The following is a 24,140-nucleotide window of genomic DNA, read 5'->3' on the forward strand; positions in this document are numbered from 1 at the left end:
TCTTCCTTCTCTGATTCTTAAAGGGACATCATCCTTCTTGACGGTCAATATTCTTCTTGACAGCTCCTGTTAGTCATGTGCTCTGTGATTCAGGGCAAAGGTGCATTTTTGGCCCCAGGGACAGATGCAATCGCAGCCATAGGTCCCTGGTTTTTAAAAGGGTCCCTGCTACACCACCAGCCCTGACTCAGCCCCTTTCCAGGGCAGGCGATTTGTGGAGTCTCCTGGGAGGCAGAAGGCAAAGGCACTGGAGGAAGAATTTCCTTCCGGATCAATGGCAGATGAAAGTTATAGACTATATGGGATTGGCAGAGATGACCGGCAGAATCCGAGACCAGGGAAAAGAGACGGCGGAAGAAGATTGGAAGAAATTTAAAGACTATCTTAAGAAACATTGTAAAATTGTTGAATGCTAAGACATTGTGGATTTGGAAAATATGAGGTTGTATGCTGTAACCATTATGCAATATGAAAAGAAAGGTTAAAATTATTTATTAGAAATTAGGAAGGGATTTGTTGATCAAAATTAATTAGGATTGGGATGCAGTAAGGGGAGGTATGAGGAGGTCGGGAAAATAAGTTTTATGAAAATAAGTGATTGAAATTATACATGTGGTGTTTTTTGTGTTTTGTGTGTGTTCATGGTTTATGTTGTTGTTTTTTGTTGTGATATGTGTCTTTATAATGTGTGAAAAGCTAATAAATATTTTTTTTAAAAAAAAAAGAATTTCCTTCCGGATCTTTTGCATGCTCTCAGTGGAAAAAGCTCCATCAGGCGGCAGTTTGATTGCTGAAGCGGCAGGCCAGGAAACAGTAAATGGAGCCCGGGCTGTTGAGACAATTACTCATCACCTCCTCGCAATCAATTGCTTCCACATTATGTAAATAGGGTGCCCTGAATTCACTGCACGGCTGGTTCCCGAGGTGCATCAATGCAGACATGGAGGCTTTTTCAGTGACAAGGAACCACTGGAAGATTTATGCCAGGAATTCAGAGGCAAATGGATGGCAGCACAAAAGCAAGGGGAAAGGAAAAGCTTGGTGGTGAAGCGTCTGCTTTGTATGCAGAAGGTTCCTGGAACATTGGAACATAAGAACCTGCCTTATTCCATAGAATCAGAGAGTTGGGGAAAAGGTAAAGGGACCCCTGACCATTAGGTCCAGTTGTGACTGACTCTGGGGTTGCGGTGCTCATCTCGCTTTATTGGCCAAGGGAGCCGGCGTACAGCGTCCGGGTCATGTGGCCAGCAAGACTAAGCCACTTCTGGTGAACCAGAGCAGCGCACGGAAACGCCGTTTACCTTCCCGCCGGAGCGGTACCTATTTATCTACTTGCACTGGTGTGCTTTTGAACTGCTAGGTTGGCAGGAGTAGGGACCGAGCAACGGGAGCTCACCCCATCGCGGGGATTCAAACCGCCAACCTTCCGATCGGCAAGTCCTATAGACTCTGTGGTTTAACCCACAGCGCCACTCGCATCCCATAGAGTTGGAAGGGACCCAATAAATGTTGGAAATGTAAGGAAAAAGAAGGTACTTTTTACTGTATTTGGTGGGAATGTAAGAAAGTAAAGGACTTTTGGGAAATGACATAATGAGATTTTTTAAATGTTGAAATAGACATTTTTTTAAAAAGCCAGAAGCCCTTTTACTTCGTATTGTAGGTACAGAGATTCATAAGCATGATAAAAAATTGTTTTTATATGCTACAAGCAAGAATACAGGGGTCAGCAAACTTTTTTAGCAGGGGGCCAGTCCACTGTACCTCAGACCTTGTGGGGGGCCGGACTATATTTTGGAAAAAAATATGAACAAATTCCTATGCCCCACAAATAACCCAGAGATGAATTTTAAATAAAAGGACACATTCTACTCATGTAAAAACACACTGATTCCCGGACCGTCCGTGGGCCGGATTGAGAAGGCGATTGGGCCATCTCCATGTATAATACAGTAATAATAATAATAATTTATGTATAGCCTGCCCATCTGGCTGGGTTTCCCAAGCCACTCTGGGCAGCTTTCAGCAGAATATTAAAATACAATAGTCTACTAAACATTAAAAGCTTCCCTAAACAGGGCTGCCTTCAGCTGTCTTCTAAAAGTCTGGTAGTTGTTTATTTCCTTGACATCTGGTGGGAGGGCGTTCCACAGGGCGGGTGCCACCACCGAGAAGGCCCTCTGCCTGGTTCCCTGTAACTTGGCTTCTCACAGTGAGGGAACCGCCAGAAGGCCCTCAGCACTGGACCTCAGTGTCTGGGCAGAACGATGGGGGTGGAGACGCTCCTTCAGGTAGGGGTTGAAGAGAACCTGCCTGTCTGTGTAGACAATACTGAGCTATCGGGACCAATGCTCTGGCTCTACACAAGGCAGCTTTCTATTTAAATTTCACGTTCTTATGTCCTGATAGAGTTTTCTGCACACCCCGTCTCTTTTCCGCTTGCATTAACAGATTTTGGAGGAAGAACAAAGATCGCCAGTGTGCAGTGACCGGAAATTCGTCTAGGTTAAAGTGCTTTTCTCTGCTCCCACGACTTCAATCTTGGAAAAGGAGCTGGTGTCCTAGGATAGATGAGGGATGAGAAGGGGGAAGGGCACCCAGGCTTAACGAAGTAGAAAACGACCTTACAGTTGCCTCTCTAAAGGGGGTGGGGGAGAACCCAATGCAATCCTTTGTCAATTCTTTTCTGGGTAATTTATAGCAGCAAGATCATTAAGATGGAGAGCTAATCAACGGAGGGTTCTCTAATTAAAATGACGCCACTCATCAGCCCTGCTCCCACTCAATTCCCCCCCCCTCAAGTAACATGGAAAAACATAGGGTGGGGGCACTGCCGAGAAGCTTCAGGGTGAAGATTTTCCAAGGAATACGAAACTAGACACAATCAAGAAATACACAAACTAGATACAGGTGACACCACTCCGCCATTTAGATTTACATTCTCAGCAAATGTAAAGTCCTATTTAGCTAATGATGTTCTAGGCTGCATCAACAGAGGTCTAGCGTCCAGATCAAAGGAAGTAATCGTCCCGTTCTATTTTGTCTTGGTCAGGCCACACCTGGAATTCTGTTTCCAATTCTGCATACCACAATTTAAGGAGGGTGTTGACAAGCTGGAAGGTGTGCAGAGGAGGACAGCCAAGATGGGCAAGGGTCTGGAAACCAAGTTATGAGGAACGGCTGAGGGAGTTTGGCTTAGCGTGGAGAAGAGGAGACTAAGAGGAGATATGATAGGCATCTTCAAATATCTGAAGGGGAGATGGAGCAAGCTTGTTTTCTGCTCCACCGAAAAGCACAGGATGCAAACCAATGGATTCAAATGATGAGAAAGGAGATTTCAGCTAAACATTACTGGTTCTAGGGGTTGCTCGTGCGTAAGCCGGTGCAAACACCTGGCTGGGTTGCCTGAGTGAACCTTTTCTGTCCGGACAGCCACTCTCCTGTGGCTGTCTCAATCGCTGGCAGAATCCGTCAGTGGGCGTTTCTTAAACTTCTTCCAGCAAAGAAGCTCTTTGACGCCCAGTCTCCTCCTACTCTCTCTGCGCGAAAGCCTTCTGCGCAAGGAGGGCGTAGGCAGCGGAGGACCTCTACTCTCCCCGCTGGTCCCCGGCAAGGAGTCCTGGGACCGCCTCGCCGCTTCCCCCATCTGCCCCCCTTCTCCACTGGTGCTACGCTGATTCTCTTCCCCAGAAGATGGGCTGCCTCTCCCACTCCCGGGACGCTCTCTGGAATCCCTCTGGATTTTGCTCTCTCGCTCCGTGTGATGGCCTGGGAATCCGATTCAGAGGATGAACCGGAGGAATCCCAGCCTGCACAGGAGTCCCCGCCTCCAGGGCCAGTTGAGCCAGGGCAGGGCCTTGATTCTGAGGCGCCTGCACCTGTGCCAGATCCTCAGGAGCAGGCACTAGGTGAATCCATTCTGGTTCCAGAGGTGGTTGAGGACTCAGTGCCTACAGGTGAGTCTCCCCCTGGGCCCAGTAACCCTTCAGCCTCTCCTGAACTGCAGAGGCTCAGGGCAGAGAGGCGGAGGGAACTGGTTTCTCCCAGGAGGAGTGCTCACCTTAAGGCCAGGAGAGGCAGGTCTCCTGGGGGCCGGGACTGCCCCTGGCCTCAGAGAAGATAAAGGCCAGTCAGCCCGGTCCCAGGTTGCGGGAGCAACGTCGGCGTTGAGTACCTGCTCCTATCCGGACCCAGACCTGACCCTCCAGTGTTCCTGTCCCCACTCGGCTTCCTGCTTCAGACCTCGCCCCGCTCCTTGCGAACTGTTTCCAGGCTAGTGACCCAGGACCGACTTCGACTACGTCAACGGTAACCTTCCCCCCCGGGACCAGCACACTCCGGCACTGATGGCAGTTCCCTGACAATTATGAAGAGCTTTCTGACAACAAGAACTGTTCAAAGGGGAAAAGACTCCTTCAGAAGGTGGTGGACTCTCCTTCATTCAATTATTATTGCTGTTGTTAATTTTATTATTTATACCACACCAGGGTGGCGGGTGGCACTGTGGTCTAAACCACAGAGCCTAAGGCTTGCCGATCAGGAGGTCGGCGGTTCGAATCCCTGCAACGGGGTGAGCTCCCGTTGTTCGGTCCCTGCTCCTGCCCACCTAGAAGTTCGAAAGCATACCAGTGCAAGTAGATAAATATGTACCGCTCCAGTGGGAAGGTAAACGGCGTTTCCATGCACTGCTCTGGTTCGCCAGAGCTGGCCACATGACCTGGAAGCTGTCTATGGACAAACGCCGGCTCCCTTGGCCTATAAAGCGAGATGAGCGTGCAACCCCAGAGTCGTCCACAACTGGACTTACCTGTCAGGGGTCCTTTACCTTTACACCCCGCCTATTTGGCTGGGTTTCCCCAGCCACTCTGGGTGGCTCACAGCATATATCAGAACATACTAAAACGTGAAACATAAAAAACTTCCTGAAACAGGGTAGAGGCTGGATGGCCATCCATCAGGGATTCTTTAGTTGTGATTCCTGCATCACAGGGACTAGATCATAAAATCATAGAATTGTAGAGTTGGAAGGGACCCCGAGGGTCAACGAGATGTCCTTGGAGTCTCTTCCAACTGTAGAATTCTATGATTCTATGACTCTTATTTATGCTCAAGATTTAGGATGCAAAGCTATGCCCTCTTCCTCATGACTAAGGGGCTCTCCAGGCATACCGTTTATCATCCATTCATGATTATTTGCGCTCACGGTTATATCTGGGTGGTTATAGGCGATCCTGCTTTAAATAATGTTTGTGCCTGCAGAAGTTTCAGGATGGGCATACAGCTTTCCAAACAATCTATAAAAACCCATAAATCCCCACTGAAATCCTATAGCTCTAGACAGTCCGTACAGATGGCGGTGATGGAATAGCTTTGGAAGATCATCACAGATCAACCAAAAAAACAGAACAATGTGTGGATGGTCCGGTATAAATCCACCTGTGATGGCCTGGGATTTGGACTCGGAGGCTGAACCTGAGGGATCCCAGCCTGCACAGAATTCCCCGCCTCCAGAACCAGCTGAACCGGGGCTGGGGCATGAGCCTGAAGGGTCCTCACCTGTGCTGGATCCTCAGGTGCAGGCACCAGCTGAGTCTGCTCTGGCTCTTGAGGTGATGGAGGACCCATTGCCTGCAGGTGCTCCACTCTCAGCCCCGTCAGAGGAAGCTGAGGTTGCCTCTGGGTCCGGTAACCCTCCAGCCTCTCCTGAGCTGCAGAGGCTCAGGGCAGAGAGGCGGAGGGAACTCAGTTCCTGCAGGAGGAATGTTCGCCTCCAGGCCAGGAGAGGTGAGTCACCAGAGGATCGGGGCCGCCCTAATGCCTCGGGCATAAAGCGAGATCAGTGCCGCAACCCCAGAGTCGGTCACGACTGGACCTAATGGTCAGGGGTCCCTTTACCTTTACCTAAGAACAGAATGGCAACTTAAATTGGTGGACTATGCGCAGCTTGCAGACCTAACATATAGAATAAGAGAGCAAGAAGAACATACGTTTAAAGAAGACTGGAAAATGTTTATTGAATATATGGAGGAAAATTACTTTCATTTGAAAACGTGGGCAGCATTAAGATAAATTCAGCAGTGTATATAAGTTTTGATGGATGTAATAATAGAATACTGAATGGTCTAGTTCGGGGTGGCCAACTCCCAAGAGACAGCAATCTACTCACAGAGTTAAAAAGTGGCAGCGATCTACTCCCTTTTTGGGGGTGCAGGGCAAAGACATTGAGCTTTTTTTAGGGGAGCCAATGTTGTTGAGCTTCTTCAGAGGGGAGCCAGTGATCTACTAGTGATCTACCACAGACGTCCAGTGATCTACAAGTAGATCACGATCTGCCTGTTGGACATGCCTGGTCTAGATTATATAAAATATGCAGGGGTTTATGTTTTGTAAAATGAACCACGGAAAGAGAAGAAGGGAAGTCACTGGTATCTTAAGGATGTAAAGATGAGTATTTTAAATGGTAAAACAGAAAATGTGATTAAAATTGGGAGGGGGGAGAACAGGATGTTGGACTAGATGGGCCAAGGCTCATGTTACATTCTTATGTTCGACACCAGCAAGCCTCTCGAATCCGCAGCCAGGAAACTCCCCGGCTGAATTAAATAAGTAATGGGAAGGTTGAAGGCCAGGATGCCTCCACAATGTTCGGGGGGGGGGGAGAGAGAAAAGTACATTATTTCCTGGAGATTGCACACCAGGCATGACGTCAACCCCTGTAACATTTGCAATCCCTTCCCCATTCATCCCAAGAGGCTTTTGCTCAATGGCTCAGCCTGCTGAAGGATTATTAGCGGTTCTTGCAGGCAGCTGCTCCGGTGAAGGCAAGGGCTGGGTGGATGCTTGATTTGTGGAAATTGCACAGGGGATCTGTCTAAGCCGCCCAGCCCTCCTCCTTTTGGCCTTTTGCAACCCATTAAGGGATTCCAGCACTCTGGGGGGGTGGGGTGGGGGGGCTCTTGGGCTGTCAGCTTCTGCAAAAGAAGACTTGTGCTCAGATAACCTTGGAGAAGGAAGGACTGTGTGTGTGTGTGTGTTTCGGTTCCGGAGGAGGCCGCCCAGATTGTAATTAGCAGGCCATCTTTTGTGCTTGGAAAGCCAAAGTGTTGCTTCGGGGAGAAATGAGATTACTGGAGCAGAGCGAAGGAAGGCACCTCTGGGGAGGGAGTGAAGGGAGAGGGGGGAGCCGAGAGAGGAGGAAGGGGAAGAAGAGGCAGAGAGAAAGCAGACAGAGAAGGATTAGCCAAATACAGAAGCAGCTAAAGGACCCGGACTCTGGATTCGAATGGGAAGCAGAGGGTGGATGACGACAAACAGGGCATTTTAATTTGTTCCACAGAAGAGGGTATTGATTTCTCCTCTGTATGAGCGATGCTCTTTCCACACTTGAAAGAGAATAAAAATCCACAGTCTTGATTCTTGTGTTTTGGGAAGTGATGTTACATCTCCTACCTGTTCATTTCTACCTTTGGTTTCTATTGCGTTTCCATCCCACCTGTTTCTCCAGGGAGCTCAAGGCGGCTTATATGGTTCTCCCCCCCCCCGCCCCAGTTTATCCCCACAACAACCCAGTGAGGTCAGCTGGGTCACCCAGTGAGATTCATGGCCAAGTGGGGATTTGAACCCTGCTTTCTCCCTAGGCTGACTCTCTAACCACTACACCACACTGGCTTGCTGTCATGAACTGGCAGGACGATGGGGAGAAGGAGGAAGCAGTGGAATAGGATCCTGGCGAGGGGTGTGGCCAGGACTGGGACACGCCCAGGCAAGCTGGGAATAGGGAAGGAGAAGTTGGTATAGGAAGTACCGTATTTTTCACTCTATAGGACGCACCGGACCATAGGAGGGGGAGAACGGGGGGGGGATTCTTCCCCTCTCTGCTCAGCGCCCCTTCAGCAAAGCGGCAGTAGAAACATGAGCCCCTTCCATTTCTCCTCCTGCTTTGCTGAAGGGACGCTGCGCAGAGAGGGAAAGCTGTGCAGCGCCTCTCCAGCGAAGCGAAACCTGGAGAGCAAGAGTGATCGGTGTGCACCGACCCCTCTCGCTCTCCAGGCTTCAGGCGGCTATCCACAAGCCTTCGGAGCTCAGCGGGAACTCCTGCTTGTGGATAGCTGCCTGAAGCTCCCGGAGCGCAGCGGGAGTTTGCGCTGCGCTGCGGGGGCTTCAGGCGGCTTCAGCAAAAGCAACGCGAAGCCTCCGGAGTGCGGGGGGAGCTCTCCCCCTACGCTTCGGAGGCTTCGCGTTGCTATCGCTGAAGCCAAGGAGCCTGCATTCGCTCCATGAGACGCACACACATTTCCCCTTAATTTTTGAAGGGGAAAAGTGCGTCTTATAGAGCGAAAAATACGGTACTCACAGGCTGAGGAGGAATGTGTTGGTTTCTGTTTATGCCACTGTGCAGTGCTTGGAGCCACAAGACTCTGTTTTGCATTCCAGAGATTCCAGGCTGTTGGAAGTCTCACGGAAGACTGATGTGACGTTACTGGTTTCCTGTTCCTTTGTTTTTCCAGTTGCTCTCTGCTTTCACAGAGAGAGCATGTATGTTTCTTTTCTGTCTGCATAGTTCGAAATAAAACACTCTTTGCAATGTAGCTCATATTTCTCAGGTCCTTCCCTGCTGCTGGATACTCTGCGTTACTCTGGAGCCTTATCAGAGGCTCAGGTCGTTAATCATCATTGGAGGCGATTCCGGAGGATTCGACTGGAGGAGTAGCTCGGTTGTAGCAGAGATTCCGACATTTTTTGTTATGGGCTCAAAGGAACGGAATGCATGGTGGGAGCCCAGTCCCCTTCTCCTGAACTTTCCCAAAGGCAGGAGGACAGTATTGATTTAGAACAGTGGTTTGCAGAGGGGCATGGTCTAGAAAGGAGAAGCTGGGAAATACTGGGTGAGGAACAGTTAGAAGAGGAAACATCAAGAGAGAAACAGCTGGTAGATTCAGTATCTTTGAACAGCATTCCTGACCCCCTTTCACCTAAGACGGACACTGAGGGGAGGTAGGTAGCTGTGTTGGTCTGCTGTAGTCGAAACAAAATTAAAAAATTCCTTCCATTGCATGCACACACAAAAGCTCATACCAATAACAAACTTAGTGTGTATCTGAAGAAGTGTGCATGCACACGAAAGCTCATGCCAATAACAAACTAAGTTGGTTTCCAAGGTACTACTGGAAGGAATTTTTTTATTTTGTTTCATCTGAGGGGAGGGCGTTCCACAGGGCGGGTGCCACCACTGAGAAGGCCCTCTGCCTGGTTCCCTGTAACTTCACTTCTCGCATTGAAGGAATTGCCAGAAGGCCCTCGGAGTTGGACCTCGGTGTCTGGGCTGAACGATGGGGGTGGAGACGCTCCTTCAGATATACTGGACCGAGGCCATTTAGGGCTTTAAAGGTCAGCACCAACACTGGGAAAAGTGGCAGGACAAAAGAAAGATCTCTCAGACCCATGCCTAGGGATAAACAGATGAAATTGTGGGGCAAAGGGAAGTTGTGAAGGAGCCCTTCATGTTGGGAGATCCAGGAAAGATACAAGGAAGTATTTCTTCCCACAGCACATTGTTGAACTATGGAACTCCCTGCCACAGGAGGCAGGGATTGCCACCAATATGGATGGCTTTAAAAGAGGATTAGACAAATGGAGGAGAGAACTATTGAGGGTTACTATCTAGGATGGCTTTGCAATGTTTCTGAATACCAGTCACTGGGATTCACAGAAAGGCAAGAGGGCTCCTGGGCTCAGATCCTGCTTCAGAGATACACGGGATTGAACCCTGAAGCTTCTACCTGTGAAGCATATGTATATGCATATTTTGGGAAGAATCTTCCCAAGTTTTGTCTCTGGGAATGATTTCTCACAAGGCACAAACTCCCAGTGTTGAACAATGCAATTTCCCATGGGTGACAAACGGCTGGTGGTTTTCCTTCAGCAGTTTGAAACATTTTTTGATGTAGCGCATGGTTCTGTTTACATCCTTCCCTTCCAGGCGCACAATGGGGACTCCTCGCAAGGAAAGACTTCATGCATGCCCTTGTAAATCTGAGAAATTAATGCCTTGTTTCATCTGTCAGTAATTTGTTTGGCAGATGTCTCAGTGAGGGCGGCTGCTAGATTTGGTGAGTTTTGGATTTCCCTACAGTTTTTGGTCGTCCATCTCAGGAGCAGCCCTGCTTTAAACAGATTCTAGGCTCACGGGAATCTCTATAATAAGGGTGGTGAAGCCATGTCACTCTCCCTGATACTGGGACTCCAGCTGCCATCATCCCCAGGTAACACGACCAATAGTCAGGGCTTTTGACAAAGTCCCCCATGATCTTCTTGTGGAGAAGCTGGTGAAATGTTGACTGCATAAGGTTACTCTGGAGTTCTGTGTCCAATTTTGGGTACCACAATTTACGAAGGATGTTGACAAACTGGAAGGTGTGCAGAGGAGGGCGACCAAGATGATCAAGGGTCTGGAAACCAAGCCTAATGAGGAAAGGTTGAAGGAGCTGGGTATGTTTAGCCTGGAAAAGAGGACACTGAGGAGAGATACAATAGCCTTCTTCAAATATCTAAAGGGCTGCGACATGGAAGATGGAGCAATCTTGTTTTCTCCTGCTCTGGAGGATAGGACTTGGACCAATGGCTTCAAGTTGCAAGAAAGGAGATTTGGACTCAACATCAGGAAAAACTTTCTGACAGTAAGAGGTTGGGGACTTTTCTTCATTGGAGGTTTCAAACAAGCGTTTGGATGGTCTTTGTGGGATGTGAAACACAAGAGCAGTCAAGTACAACATTCCTAGAGTGAACATGTTTACACATGGGGAGGAATGTTTGTCCAGCCAGCAGGTCAACTTCCTGTTTCCTTCTGGGCTGGGACAGACTTCCTTTGCATGTGACTAGAGGTGGGCGTGGCCTCACCTGTGCAGGTAACGACAAAAGCACAGGGCAGGGCAGCCACCTCCCTCTCTTTGACTACATGCATCGAAGAAGCAACATCTGCTTAGTCAAAGATGCTCTCTTGGCTTCCAGCTGCACCACCACCAGGACCCCATGGTTGTCTCCCTCATGCCATTAAGTCCTTTTCTTCTACTGCTAGACTGGACAGTGAACCTGAGCCATTCCATTTCTCCGGGGCGTGTTTTGCATAATACGGCTCCTTTCATGAAACGGCTGAAGTTTAGGTCAACTATTTGGCCGGTGACTAGCATTAGCCAACCATGCGGTGGGCTGGCCGTGGCCCCTGAGCTTTGCTTGGTTGCATCACTCTTAACTGGGAGGTAGACTGGGAGGGGCAAGGTGGTAGCAAGGTTGGGTGCACTGGATTGCCCTGCTGCTGTGTTTGCACCACACTGACCTCACCACCACGTCGCCCACCCCCCCATTACCGCTTGGTTTAACTTGCACTGTGGGGCTTGCATCCCCTCTGCCCTGCCCTCCCCCACCACTTGGGACATCATAGAATGCGCAGAGCAGGTGGGCTCTGCTCACCACAAGCCATGGATGTGCCACCTTCTTGATAACAGAAACGTGTGCCATCATAGATGCAGCATTTCTGCATTGACACCAATTGCTCTGGCTGCCTTCATTGCCACACGTCACAAGATGACAGCTGTGACCCATCTATTGCTTGTGGAATGACTGTAAAAGGTAAAGGGACCCCTGACCATTAGCTCCAGTCGTGACCGACTCTGGGGTTGCAGCGCTCATCTCGCTTTATTAGCCAAGGGGGCCGGCGTACAGCTTCCGGGTTATGTGGCCAGCATGACTAAGCTGCTTCTGGCAAACCAGAGCAGCGCACGGAAACGCCGGTTACCTTCCTGCCGGAGCAGTACCTATTTATCTACTTGCACTAGTGTGCTTTCGAACTGCTAGGTTAGCAGGAGCAGGGACTGAGCAACGGGAGCTCACCCCGTCACGGGGATTCGAACTGCCGACCTTCTGATTGGCAAGCCCTAGACTCAGTGGTTTAGACCACAGCGCCACCCTCATCCCTCAAGACAAGGATAAAGGTAAAGGTAAAGGGACCCCTGACCATTAGGTCAAGTCGTGGCCGACTCTGGGGTTGCGGCGCTTATCTCGCTTTACTGGTCGAGGGAGCAGGCATACAGTCATGTGGCCAGCATGACTAAGCCGCTTCTGGCGAACCAGAGCAGCGCACAGAAACGCCGTTTACCTTCCCACTGGAGCGGTACCTATTTATCTACTTGCACTGGTGTGCTTTCAGACAGCTAGGTGGGCAGGAGCAGGGACCGAGCAACGGGAGCTCACCCCATCGGGGGGATTCGAACCGCCGACCTTCTGATCGGCAAGTCCTAGGCTCTATGGTTTAACCCACAGCGCCAACCGCGTCCCTGTCCCTGGAATGACTGTAGCCAGGTGCTAATTGCTACAAATTACCTCCTCTTGCATCACTCCACCTCCCAGGCCCCAAATCTCTAGTGATTTAAGAGAGGAAGGCAACAAAATCCCATGAACGCAACCTGTATCGAAGTGTGGAAATAAGAATTTGAGAAGAATTGGGATTCACCGGTGTTGGAGGCCTCATTGTCATGGAGGTGTTAAACTTATATCTGGGCTTTACCACTGCAGACTGCAAAGGTGGGTATCAAAGGCACCCACAGGACCTGAAAGATTGCACAAGCCAAGATCAGCAGCCCCCTCGCCTGTTGCTGAAGTCGCCCATCACCAACTGCTTTGCCACCTCTCCTTTCTGTTCTTGCAAGGATGCTTCACAGAACTGAGATCTGACCGCAGGCAAAAAGCACCTTCCCAGGCAAGGGAGAGGGCAGCAAGGTTTCTTTCAGGCTGCGTCCCATGTTGGGTAAATATTTTGACAGCTTGGCTGAGGAGGCTGCTGGGAGAAGAAGCTCATGCGTGGCAAGCCGTGTTGCACCCAGCGCCCTTTTGCCCTGAGGCGGCCTGGGTGACACCGGAGAGCTGGCAGAGCAGTTTGTGTCTTGTCAGGCAGGCTCTCTTCCGCCTCCTGAGCTCAGGAGGGCTGCGCTTGTTGAGAAGCGGAGTGGGAGGCGGAAGAAAGGGAGGGTGGGAGCAGGAGAGGGCAGAAATGCAGCGGCAAAGAAAGCTGCAATTGTGAAGGAAGGTCCTTCTTCATTCCCCCACCCCACAACCACCTGTGAAGTCAAGGAGATGCTTCAGAAAACTCCATGGCTGCTAAGAATAATGGAATTGTAGAGTCCAACCTGTTGTCTTTGTCCATGGAGTTTTCTTGGCAGGGATACTGGAGTGGCTTGCCGGTTCCTGCTCCAGGTGGTTCACATTTGGTCAAAACTCTCCACTATGACCTGTCCATCTTGGGTGCCCTGCTCGGCATAGTTCATAGCTTCTCTGAGTTATTCAAGCCCCTTCACCACAGCAAGGCAGTGATCCATGAAGGGGCAGTGATCCATGAAGAATCAATGACAAACCTAGACAGCATCTTAAAAAGCAGAGACATCACCTTGCCATCAAAGGTCCGCATAGTTAAAGCTATGGTTTTCCCAGTAGTGATGTATGGAAATGAGAGCTGGACCATCAAGAAGGCTGATCGCCGAAGAATTGATGCTTTTGAATTATGGTGCTGGAGGAGACTCTGGACTGCAAGAAGATCAAGCCTATCCATTCTGAAGGAAATCAGCCCTGAGTGATCACTGGAAGGACAGATCCTGAAACTGAGGCTCCAAGACTTGGCCACCTCATGAGAAGAGAAGACTCCCTGGAAAAGACCTTGGTGTTGGGAAAGATGGAGGGCACAAGGAGAAGGGGACGACAGAGGATGAGATGGTGGGACAGTGTTCTCGAAGCTACCAGCATGAGTTTGACCAAACTGCGGGAGGCGGTGGAAAACAGGAGTGCCTGGTGTGCGCTGGTCCGGGGGTCTCGACTAAATGACTAAACAACAACAACAGAGTCCGACGCCTGCAATGCAGGTATCACAGCTAAGGAAACTCTGTTTAAAAACCTCCAGTGAAGGAGAGCTCACCACCTTCCAAAGAAGTCCATTCCACTGTCGAATGGCTCTTGCCATCAGAAAGTTCTTCCACATGTTTAATAAGAATCTCCTTTCTTGACATTTGAATCCATTGGCTGGGGTCCTACCCTCCAGAGCAGGAGAAAACAATATTGCTCCATCTTCTAGTGTGGTAGCCCTTCAGATATTTGAAGATGGCTCTCAAATCGCCTCTCAGTCTTCTCTTCTCTAGGCTAAACATCCCCAACTCCCTCAACCATTCCTTGAGTTAGGGTTGGATGAAGCTGCTTTCAATTTCTGCGCAGAGAGGGGAGGAGAAGGCTGGGGGTCATGCGATTGTTATGCTGGGGGAGGTACAAAGACCAACCACTCCCAGATTCTGCTAGCGACTGAGCCAGACATGAACTTGCGACGCTCTTCACAGTAAATAGTTTGCACTAAGAATAATGTTTGGAAAAGACAGGTTGGAGTCTTGCCTGTTTGCTCTCAAGTAACCATCACCATCACCTGACAAGTTCATCAGTATTTTAATGCAGATGCCCCCCTGATAAACACATCTTGGTGTGAAGTTTTGACTAATATGCATATTTTTGCATGCAATTTCCTCTAAAAGAATGCACCCAACCTCTTGTTTTCACCCTATTTCTGTGACTGTAATTTGTTTTAACTGCTTTTACTTCCCAATTTTAAATTGTTGTCACCCACCCTGGGGCCTGTTGGTGACTTTTCCTGCCATATATACATTTTTGTATGTATTGCCTGGTTGTAGAACTGCATTGCAAAATTCAGAGAAGCGTGAATTTTGAAGGGGAGACTGGATTTCAGTTTGGGTATCGTTTTGAAAAGTGCACATTGGATTGTTTCTCATTAAAATGCAAACAGTGTCCATTTCCCCCTCCATCCTTGCCAGGAGGAGGCACACAAGCACAGGAAGTCCACAGGGCCAAAGGCATGCCTAAGGAACCAGCCTCACACCTGATTGGTGGCTGTGGGGTGCTGCCACTGCCACTCCCCCCTCTGAATTGTGGGAATGCATGTTTGCTGTCTCTTTTTTTAAAAAAAAAGTTGTTTCTATCCCATTTTGGTTTTTTTTCCAAATCCAGGACTTCTATTATTATTTTTTAATTTTTATTGGAAATTTTATTTACAACATAACATAAACCCCCACCCCCCAGTACAGAAATACAATAAACATAACATACAACAATACAAACAACCAAATAAAAGACTTCCTTTATCCTGTATCTGGCCTCCTTATTTACTTCTTATAAGCTGTTTCCTTTATGAATAATTATTAAGATTTTTCTAATTATAACTTAAATATCCACAAAGTCTCCTGCAGACATTAATCGAAACAAGTCCAGGTATGTATTTTAGGGCACTGTTTTGTGACGTATTCTCTGCATTTCCCCCATGCTTTTTGAAACTCTTGTCTAGTCTGATCTCTAAATCCAGGACTTCTAATGCAGTTAAAGTGGGAGAAGAACTTCTACTCCTTTTCTCTAAACTGAAAAGTCCCCAAAAATGCTGCAACCTTTTCCCAGAGTGGAGTTTCTCCATCTCCATCTTGCTAGCCATTTTCCAACTCTACAAGATCCTTTGGGAGGTGAGACAACCAGAAAAGGAAGCGAAATAATTTCCTGGAGTGCGGTTCCTGGTTCCTTTGCAACAAGCAACGTGCAAAGCTTAGGCGCCAACATTTCCTTTCACACTTCCTCGACTGCTGAGCAATCCCCCTGGCAATGTTTGCTAGATGCCCTGCATGGTCTACTTTCTTGTGCGCTGAAAGCTGCCAAACTGAAGGTGCTGCAATAGTGGCTTGAGCAGATTCTCCTGGCTTAAAGCCAGCCACACTCACAGTCCCAATGTGCACAGACCATGAACCTTCTAGGACAGGGTAGGCAACCTAAGGCCCGGGGGCCGGATCTGGCCCAATCGCCTTCTCAATCCGGCCCGCGGACAGTCCAGGAATCAGTGTATTTTTACATGAGTAGAATGTGCCCTTTTATTTAAAATGCATCTCTGGGTTATTTGTGGGGCATAGGAATTCGTTCATTATTATTTTTTTCAAAATATAGTCCGGCCCCCCACAAGGTCTGAGGGACAGTGGACAGGCCCCCTGCTGAAAAAGTTTGCTGCCCCTGATCTAGGGGGCTCTTCATCCAGCCCCTGTCCCACCCTATCTAAAATATAGAGACAAGGATACTAGCCTACCTTCTAAAGCTATTATTGTCAGGATTAAATATGGCGGTGAAGTTGCCAGCAAGGACCCACTGCAATGGTCACATTTCTCCTCCATTTGAAGATCTACACTGGTTACCAGTGTTCATGATCTCTTAAACTGAGTCAGACCATTGGTCCAAATAGCTCAGCAATTTCTACAGGACCCTATCTGAAATTTAGATTTGTTTTTAAAGGAGTCAATAATAACGGCCTCCCAACTGGATGGAAGGCCCTCGGAGCTGGACCTCAGTATCCGAGCAGAATGATGGGGGTGGAGATGCTCCTTCAGGTCTACTGGGCCGAGGCCGTTTAGGGCTTTCAAGGTCAGCACCAACACTTTGAATTGTGCTCGGAAACGTACATTCCCTAATGAGGCCTCCCGCCGCCAGTACCCTTCCACCGTTCGGCTTCCGTTCGTAGACCAAGGTGAAGTTCGCTAACCGGAACACTACTTCTGGTTTTGCGGAGTTCATAAACAGGGCTGTTCTTAAACCGAGTTACCACTGTATCTTACAAAAATTCACTCTGACCTGCTTTTCTGAGCCCCCTCCATTGAAGTCTTGGGTACAAGATGGGTGGGTTCCTTGCTCAGAAATATGACCTTCACTGCTCCCAGTCATCAAAGGATCCCATCCTCTATGAGGGCAAAGTCAGTTGTAACCAAGCACTGGGTGAAATATATGAAGTGGCAGCGCCAGCTTGGCCCCATGGTACCTTTTGACTGTGGGATGTAACATCACTGAAGCAGTCAAATACAACATTTCCTGTTTGCCCAGAGTGGACACACAGGGGAATGTTGCTCCAGCCAGGAGGACTTCCTGTCACACCTGGTCTGGAGTATCCTCCCCCTGCATGTGACCAGGTAGGTGGGCGTGACCCTAGCAGACCCTATAAAGGGGCTAGTCATGCAGCCATCTTCTTCTTATGCTGCTCTCTCTTGATCCCTTCTCTCCATTTTGCTGTCTGCTGTCTGCTGGCCCTCAGCCAGCAGCTCACGGGCTCATCCCTCCTAGAGGATGAACCCACACTTTTCTCTGTAACTGTAACTACAAGATAAAGCCTGCCTTCAGGACCATACTGTGAACTGAACTGAATGTAAGTAAACCTTATCATTACCTTTAAAGGAAGACCGTTGTGTCACTATTGTTTTTAAGAGGGAACCAAAGGGGATTTACCAGGAACAATCCAATCTGGATTGCTTAACTCAAATGATTCTCACGAATCCATCCACTAGCTTACTGCAATGTACAAGGAAATGTGCTACATGACTCACTAGCGTGAGTGAGGAAGGATAATATTTAATCAATATATCCTCTCCTACTATCCTCAACATTCCCACATGGACAACTTTTGCTTGGTTACGAAAAGCAGGTGAAGTCCCAGGCCCTGTGCCTTTCTCCAAAGACACTCTCCAGAAAGTTTTGCTTGATGCCATCCATGGCCAGTCCATGACATTTTGCCACCTGAGGCGGAAGAAAAGTTGACCACCCCCTAATTCCACATATAGAAGTCAATCTTACTTCCACTCTGGTGACATTCCCCACCATGCCTGAGGCAGCAGGTCAGATTTCTAAGTGGGGCAGGAGTGGCCATGTGGAAACAGCAGAGACTGGCCGGGGACCCAGGAGGAACAGCCAAAAGCTGCTGCTGCTGCTACTCCTGAGTCAATGCTGCCTGAGGCAGTTGCCTTATTCGATCTAATAGCAGGGCCAGCCCCAATCCCTTGCCTGCAAAAAGGAAACCACCACCACATTTTGTCTAATAGCAGTTACTTGGCCATTCACCTGTCGATATCTATGAATTACGGTCTCGAAAATGAGGCAATTCAGTATGTCTCGGAAGATTATTATAATTCATTACAATGATGAATTAAAACATATTTCAGAAGGCTGGTTTTAAATGCATTCCTCTTAACTGAACTGGGCCAGGCAAGTTGACTTTGGTGCAGCGATGCCACTTCACTGAAGTGGGATCATTGGGCAAGGGCTGAGGGAACCTGGGTTCAGGTTTTCTGAAACTCATGAGATGGCCTTGGGCCAGCCACTGTTCCTTAGCCCATGGGGATGAAAACACTGTGCATCCATGTACTGATTGATTATTAATAATAATAATAATAATAATAATAATAATAATAATAATAATAGAATTCTCACATGCGAGAGAAAGAGGATGGATAATTAATAAATAAAATATCCTCACCTACTCCTCTAAGTCCATCTAACAGATAAGCTGTAATGCATGCAACCAAGATGATCAAGGGTCTGGAAACCAAGCCTTATGAGGAACAGTTGAGGGAGTTGAGGGGGGTTAGCCTGGAGAAGAGGACACTGAGAGGAGATGTAATGGGCATCTTCAAATATCTTAAGGGCTGTCACATGGAAGAAGGAGCAAGCTTGTTGTCCCCTGCTCCGGAGGGTAGGACTCGAAGCCATGGATTTAAGTGACATGGATTCCAACTAAACATGAGACAGAACCTTCTGGAATGCACTCCTTTAGAAGGTGGTGGATGCGCCTTCCTTGGAGGTTTTAAAGAAGAGTTTGTGTGGCCATCTGTCATGGATGATTTGGTTGAGATTCCAGCATTGCAGAGGGTTGGACTAGATGACCCTCAAGGCCCCTTACAATTCTACAATTCTATGATGGGGTGGTGGTGACAGAAATGAGAGAGTAAGGAAGGTTGGAAAAGAAGAGAGAATGTGGGAGAGAGAGAGAGAGAGAGAGAGAGAGAGAGAGAGAGAGAGAGAGAGAGAGAGAGATGGGTGGCTGAAAGAGAGAAATGGGGTGCTCTGTCCAGTTCTGCCCATCACTGGCTCTGACTCCAATACCTCCCCTCTGTCTATGGCCAACCCTGGTCTGCACCCCCGACCAGTAATTACCTGATGGGAGTTGTAGTCCAAAACACCTAGGGTGCACCAGGTTGCAGAAGGCAAGGCTAGTGCGTTGGCTGTAGGGCACCCTTGTTTCCAAATGCTCCCACCACAAAAAATGGCATTTTGTGTATTCCTGGTTCATGTGGCTTGAATAGAAACGTCCCATTGCCACCTCTCACACGGCACCTTGAGCAGCGCTAAATTCATTACAGTGGTACCTCGGGCTACAGACACTTCAGGTTACAGACTCCGCTAACCCAGAAATAGTACCTCGGGTTAAGAACTTTGCTTCAGGATGAGAACAGAAATTGTGCAGCGGCGGCAGCGGGAGGCCCCATTAGCTAAAGTGGTGCTTCAGGTTAAGAACAGTTTCAGGTTAAGAATGGACCTCCAGAACGAATTAAGTTCTTAACCTGAGGTACCACTGTATTGACTAGGAGACCTGAAGCTAAAAGCTTTGGCTGCTCTTAAGTCATAGCATACCACATACATTGTTTCAGCAATCCATGCAAAAACCCAGAGGAGAGCGAGGAAGTGATTATCCCCACATTTGTGACCCTGAGGGCACTTTGCATTTCATGGATGAGCAGAGAGGAAACGGTCTCCCTGCTCACGATGCAACACTTAGCTGTAATTTTGCACACCCTGTTGGTTCTGGCTACACCAGGCAGAATCGTAGCTGGAGTTTCAACCGCCGGTGATGGGTGTACATGCGCTTCATCTCCAACAGAGGCAGATGCTTCTGGTTTGCGCATTGGAACATGGACTTCACAGTCCGGGTGCGACATTTGCAAAAAGCAAAAAATCACCACCGCCAAACCCTCTCCAGGGTTAAATGTGTAACTAGGTGGCTTCTTCCCACACACCATCCTGAACATGCCACATCCTGGCTCCCTGCCCAGACAGCTCAGTGAGGGTGATCGGGTGTGTGTGTGAGAGGGGAATCAATTATGCCGATGTGCATCCATGCGCTGATGCCCGGCTTACGTGTTCCATCAGGGTACGTGGGGGAGGAGGGGATATCCAGCCACATCAGAGTCGCTTCTCTGCCCTAGTTACCTCAGAGGCAGGGTCGCCATCCTGCAGCCAGATCCCCTGTGACAGCTAGACATGGGTAGCCGGTGGGTGGGTGGAGTGGGGTGTAGAATGGGTGGATTTGGTGGGAGTCTAAAACCATACCCCTCTTCTCATTCTTCCCACCCACCGCTGGAGTGGCTGCTCCATATTTATTCAGCCAGCCTTTGCCAACCTGATGTCTTCCAGATGTTGTCAAACTATAACTCCCATTGCATTCGTGCCGGCTGGGGCCGATGAGAGTTGCAGTCCGAGAGCATCAGGAGAGCACTAGGTTGGCAAAGGCTGCATCAAGCAACATCAAGTGTCATCTGAAATAATTTGCAGAGAGGCTGGTCAGCGTTCAGGAGAGAAATCTAATCCTTCAGAAAGCAGCCTCCGAAATCTCCTCTGATGCTCTTGAGATCTGTCACTGGCTTAAAGCCCCCCTCTCTCTCCACAGACCCTTCATTTGAACCCAAGAATTCTTTTTTTTTCTTCAATGCCAATGAGCAGCTCTGTCGTCAGTGAAGGAACAAGGCTGAAAATATTACCTCTGGCAGGCATAGGCAAAGTGTTTCCCCCTCTTTACAAAATAAACATGACACATTCCTGCGCATATGGCAACACAGAAATGCAGCTGAGAGACCCAAAACAGCTGCACCGAGCCAGGATTGATCCCAGCACCCTGCCGACCACCCCTGGCTCCAGATATCTGGTCCTGCCCTTTGCCGCCTCACTGAAAAATGAGAGGGGCGTTTGCAAGAAAAGCTTGTAGGGGTTTCTGTGGGGAACATCGCCTGGACGTGGGCAAAGGCAATGGAAGCCTGGGCAGTCCCAGGGGTGATATAAGGACAGTCGAGGGCTGCAGCATAACAAAGTCTATTCCATCCCTGTTCCTGACCACCCCCCACACCCACTCATCTGTCAATGTTAAATTCATCCACCCCCAATGCCCCCAACCTCCTCACCCCAGGACTGTGTTGCTTTGCACTGCAGGCAGCTTGGTGCAAACACTTGAACAGCAGCCAAGAAAATGGGGGGGGTGGCAAGAGCCTAGGGAAAAGAGGCAACGGGGCCCCAGCAGTTCTGTGCTTCGAAATCAGGGTGAGAGGCACCCCAAGAAGCAGCTGGATTGGCTGACAGACAGGAGGGGCAGCAGCTGAGGGGGTCTGGAAAGGGACTCCTGGAAGCCCAGCGAGGAGCAAAGACTGGGAAGAAGGTTGTTTACATGGAGCTGAGACTGAATCATTAAAGGCGAGGGAGGGAGATGGGGGGTGGGATTGATTAGTCAGGTAGGGAGGAAGCTGGCTGATGAGAGGAAAGGGGTGGGAGGGTGGGCGGGAGGGAGGGAGGGAAGGAAGGATGAGAGTGTTCGCTCGTCCATACTGTCATTTAATATGGATGTACATCTATTGAATCTCCATTACCCGTATGACGTTCTCTTGCAAATCACTGCCTCCACAAACGTTCCTTCTCCCTCAGTCTGGATTTTCACATACCAGGCATGCTCTAAAAATGAGAGGGTATGAGAAAATCCGTACGGAGCTAGAGGAAAGTGTGGGGAGGCAGTGATTTAGAGGAGAGCGTCCTATGGGCAAATTAAAATTAATGGAGGGGCAGGAAGCTTGCTATTCACATTGAGGGACGGTGTGGATGAACCCTAAGGAGGGACCTTGCAGAAAAAGATGAAGTGGGGCAATGAAGGGAGTCAAGAGATGGAAAGGGAAGAAGGGAACTCTTCAAAGCTGACTGCCCAGCTAGCGCCCACCAGCTGCTTCGGACTACAACTCCCATCAGCCCCAGTGAGCCATGGTGGGGGCTCTGGAGTTGTAGTGAGGTAACAACTGGTGGGGGGGCACCAAGTTGAGGAAGGCGGAGAGAGAGAAAGGGGGGGAAAGGAGAGGGAGAGTTGGAGACTGAAGACATTTAAACAGAACCAAGTGAAGAGGTAGATAAGTGAGAGAGAAAGAGATGGAGAGAGAAGAGAAATGAAATGGATGGATGGATAGGAGAGATGGGAAGAAGCGCCCCCCCAATGGACCTTCAGGTTACTGCATGCCAGCCCTATAGTATAGTGGTTAGAGTGTTGAACTAGGGCCTGGGAGACCAGGGTTCAAATCCTCCCTTGAATCTCCATGGGTGACCTTGGGCCAGTCACTGTCTCCTAGCCTACCCTACCTCGCACGGAATTGTTGTGGGTTGCAATGTGGAGTGGGGAGAACCATGAACTTCTTGGAGCAAAGGGTAATAAATAATAATAAATAATAATAAATAATAAAGGGTAATAAATAATAATAAATAATAAATGCAATAAGCAAACAAATAAAAGGTCTTCCGCCCTCCCGCCCGCCCACAGACACACTCCCGGGGGCTGACCTTGTGGAGCTTCCACATGGCACCCAGGGCCTTGACCTCGTGGCTGGAGTGCTTGCCCTCCTCCAGGCACTGGTAGCAGACGGGCACCTTGCACTGGACGCAGTACATGCTGTGGTTCTCCAGTTCGTGGTCGGTGCAGGTGGAGATCTTGCGCGGGCTGAGCCTCCGGCTGACCCGGCCCTGGGCAGGGGGCAACAGGCGGTGCTTGGCTAGCGGCCCCCGCGGCGGGTGGCAGCGCAGGCGGCAGGGGTCGCAGTAGAAGACGTCGCACTGCTCGCACATGACGGTGGCCTCCTTGGGCGCCTTCTCGCACAGCTGGCAGCGCAGGGCGGCCGCCTTGCTCTGCTGGTAGCGGTCGATGACGCCCTCCAGGACGCGGTTCTTGGGGAAGCCGCGCAGGCCCCGCTCGTCCAGGATCAGGCTGCGGTGGCACTGCGGGCACGTCAGGCAGGAGTTGCGCGGCACCGGCGCCAGAGAAGCGGCCGAGGCCGGCGGCAGGTGCGCGGCGGGCGGCACGGTCGGCGGGAAGACGCGCACGCCGTTGGGAGACTTCTGGCACGGCGTGGTGGGCGCGCTGGCGAAGCCGCCGTAGGAGCCGTAGCCGCTGTCCGCCTCGCTGTACAGGCTCATCTTGTCCAGGTCCAGGTAGTCATAATCGGAGGCTGAGCCGCCAGAGCCCGAGGCGCGACGGCTCTGCGGCGAGTCCGCCTCGGGCGTCTGCACCAGGATGTTGCGGGCGCACGCCTGGCACAGGTTGTGCGAGCAGGGCAGGATCAGCGGCTCCCGGTAGAAGGAGCCGCACACCGGGCACTTGAGCTCCTCTTCCATCTCGTCCATGGAGCACAGCAGCCGCCGCTGCCCCTCGACGGCCACCGGCGGCGGCAGCAGCAGCGAGCGAGCGGAGGCGCTTTCAGCACCACGGGGCTTTCAGCACCAGGGACGGCGGACAGCGCCTGCTTGCTGCGCCGACGGCCAGCCTCGCTCTGCCTGCGCGCCGCCAGCCTCTGCGAGCGCCTGGCTGCCGCAGCCGCCCCTCCACTCCTCGGGGCCCCCCCACGCTCGCCATTGGCCAGCTCCAGCCCAGTGCCCGGCCTCCATTGGCCCAGGGAAGCCGCCCCCGGAGAGAGGAGCTCCTCCTCCTGCCCCCCTGCCCTCTCCGAGGAGGGGGCGGCCGCAGCAGAGGAGAGGCGCCGCTCCTGCTGCGGAAAAGGAAGCGCACGTCCTCTCTGGAGCGTTGGATGCGGCTTAGGCGCCCACCCGCACTCCCACGACACCCTGGGGTGCTTCACCCAGGACCCAGGAGGACGCCGTCGCCCAGTACAAGGGGATCACGGGTTGGCTGGGGGAACCGCAGCCCAGTTGGGACTGGGAGACCTGTAAATGGGATTGCGGGGGGGGGGGGCTGAACGTGGCGGGTTGGATCCCGTTTAGCGCAGCATCTTGGCCAGACTGATGCGTCTGGGAAGCTTGTAAATCAGGCGGGAAGGCGATTACCCCTCTCCCTGTTTAATCTCTTCTCCGCCACCCAGTCCCGCGCCACTCGCAGTTAATATCTGAAGACCATTTGCCTCTGAACACAGGCGGCAGGGATGGGGCCCCCGAAGTACTTCAGATGCTATTGGACTGCAGAGGTCACCACCCTCTGACCATTGATCGTGCTGGCTTAGAAT

General features: G+C 50.3%; 1 protein-coding gene across 8 annotated transcripts in view; it reads right to left on the bottom strand.

Moving 5' to 3' along the window:
* TRIM9 (tripartite motif containing 9) overlaps positions 1 to 23,483 on the bottom strand; it is a 66,642-nt gene extending 43,159 nt beyond the window's left edge. For 7 of the 8 annotated variants that reach the window (XM_053365592.1, XM_053365558.1, XM_053365580.1 and 4 more), the window contains exon 1: positions 22,471 to 23,483. In XM_053365592.1, the coding sequence (XP_053221567.1) occupies positions 22,471 to 23,307 (837 nt within the window). In that variant the 5' untranslated portion in view covers positions 23,308 to 23,483. The remainder of the gene's footprint in view (positions 1 to 22,470) is intronic. The other variant, XM_053365585.1, reaches the window with a different exon arrangement.
* Positions 23,484 to 24,140: the final 657 nt, after the last annotated feature.

Source organism: Podarcis raffonei, chromosome 1, assembly GCF_027172205.1.
Source record: "Podarcis raffonei isolate rPodRaf1 chromosome 1, rPodRaf1.pri, whole genome shotgun sequence".
Classification (NCBI taxonomy): Eukaryota; Metazoa; Chordata; class Lepidosauria; order Squamata; family Lacertidae; genus Podarcis; species Podarcis raffonei.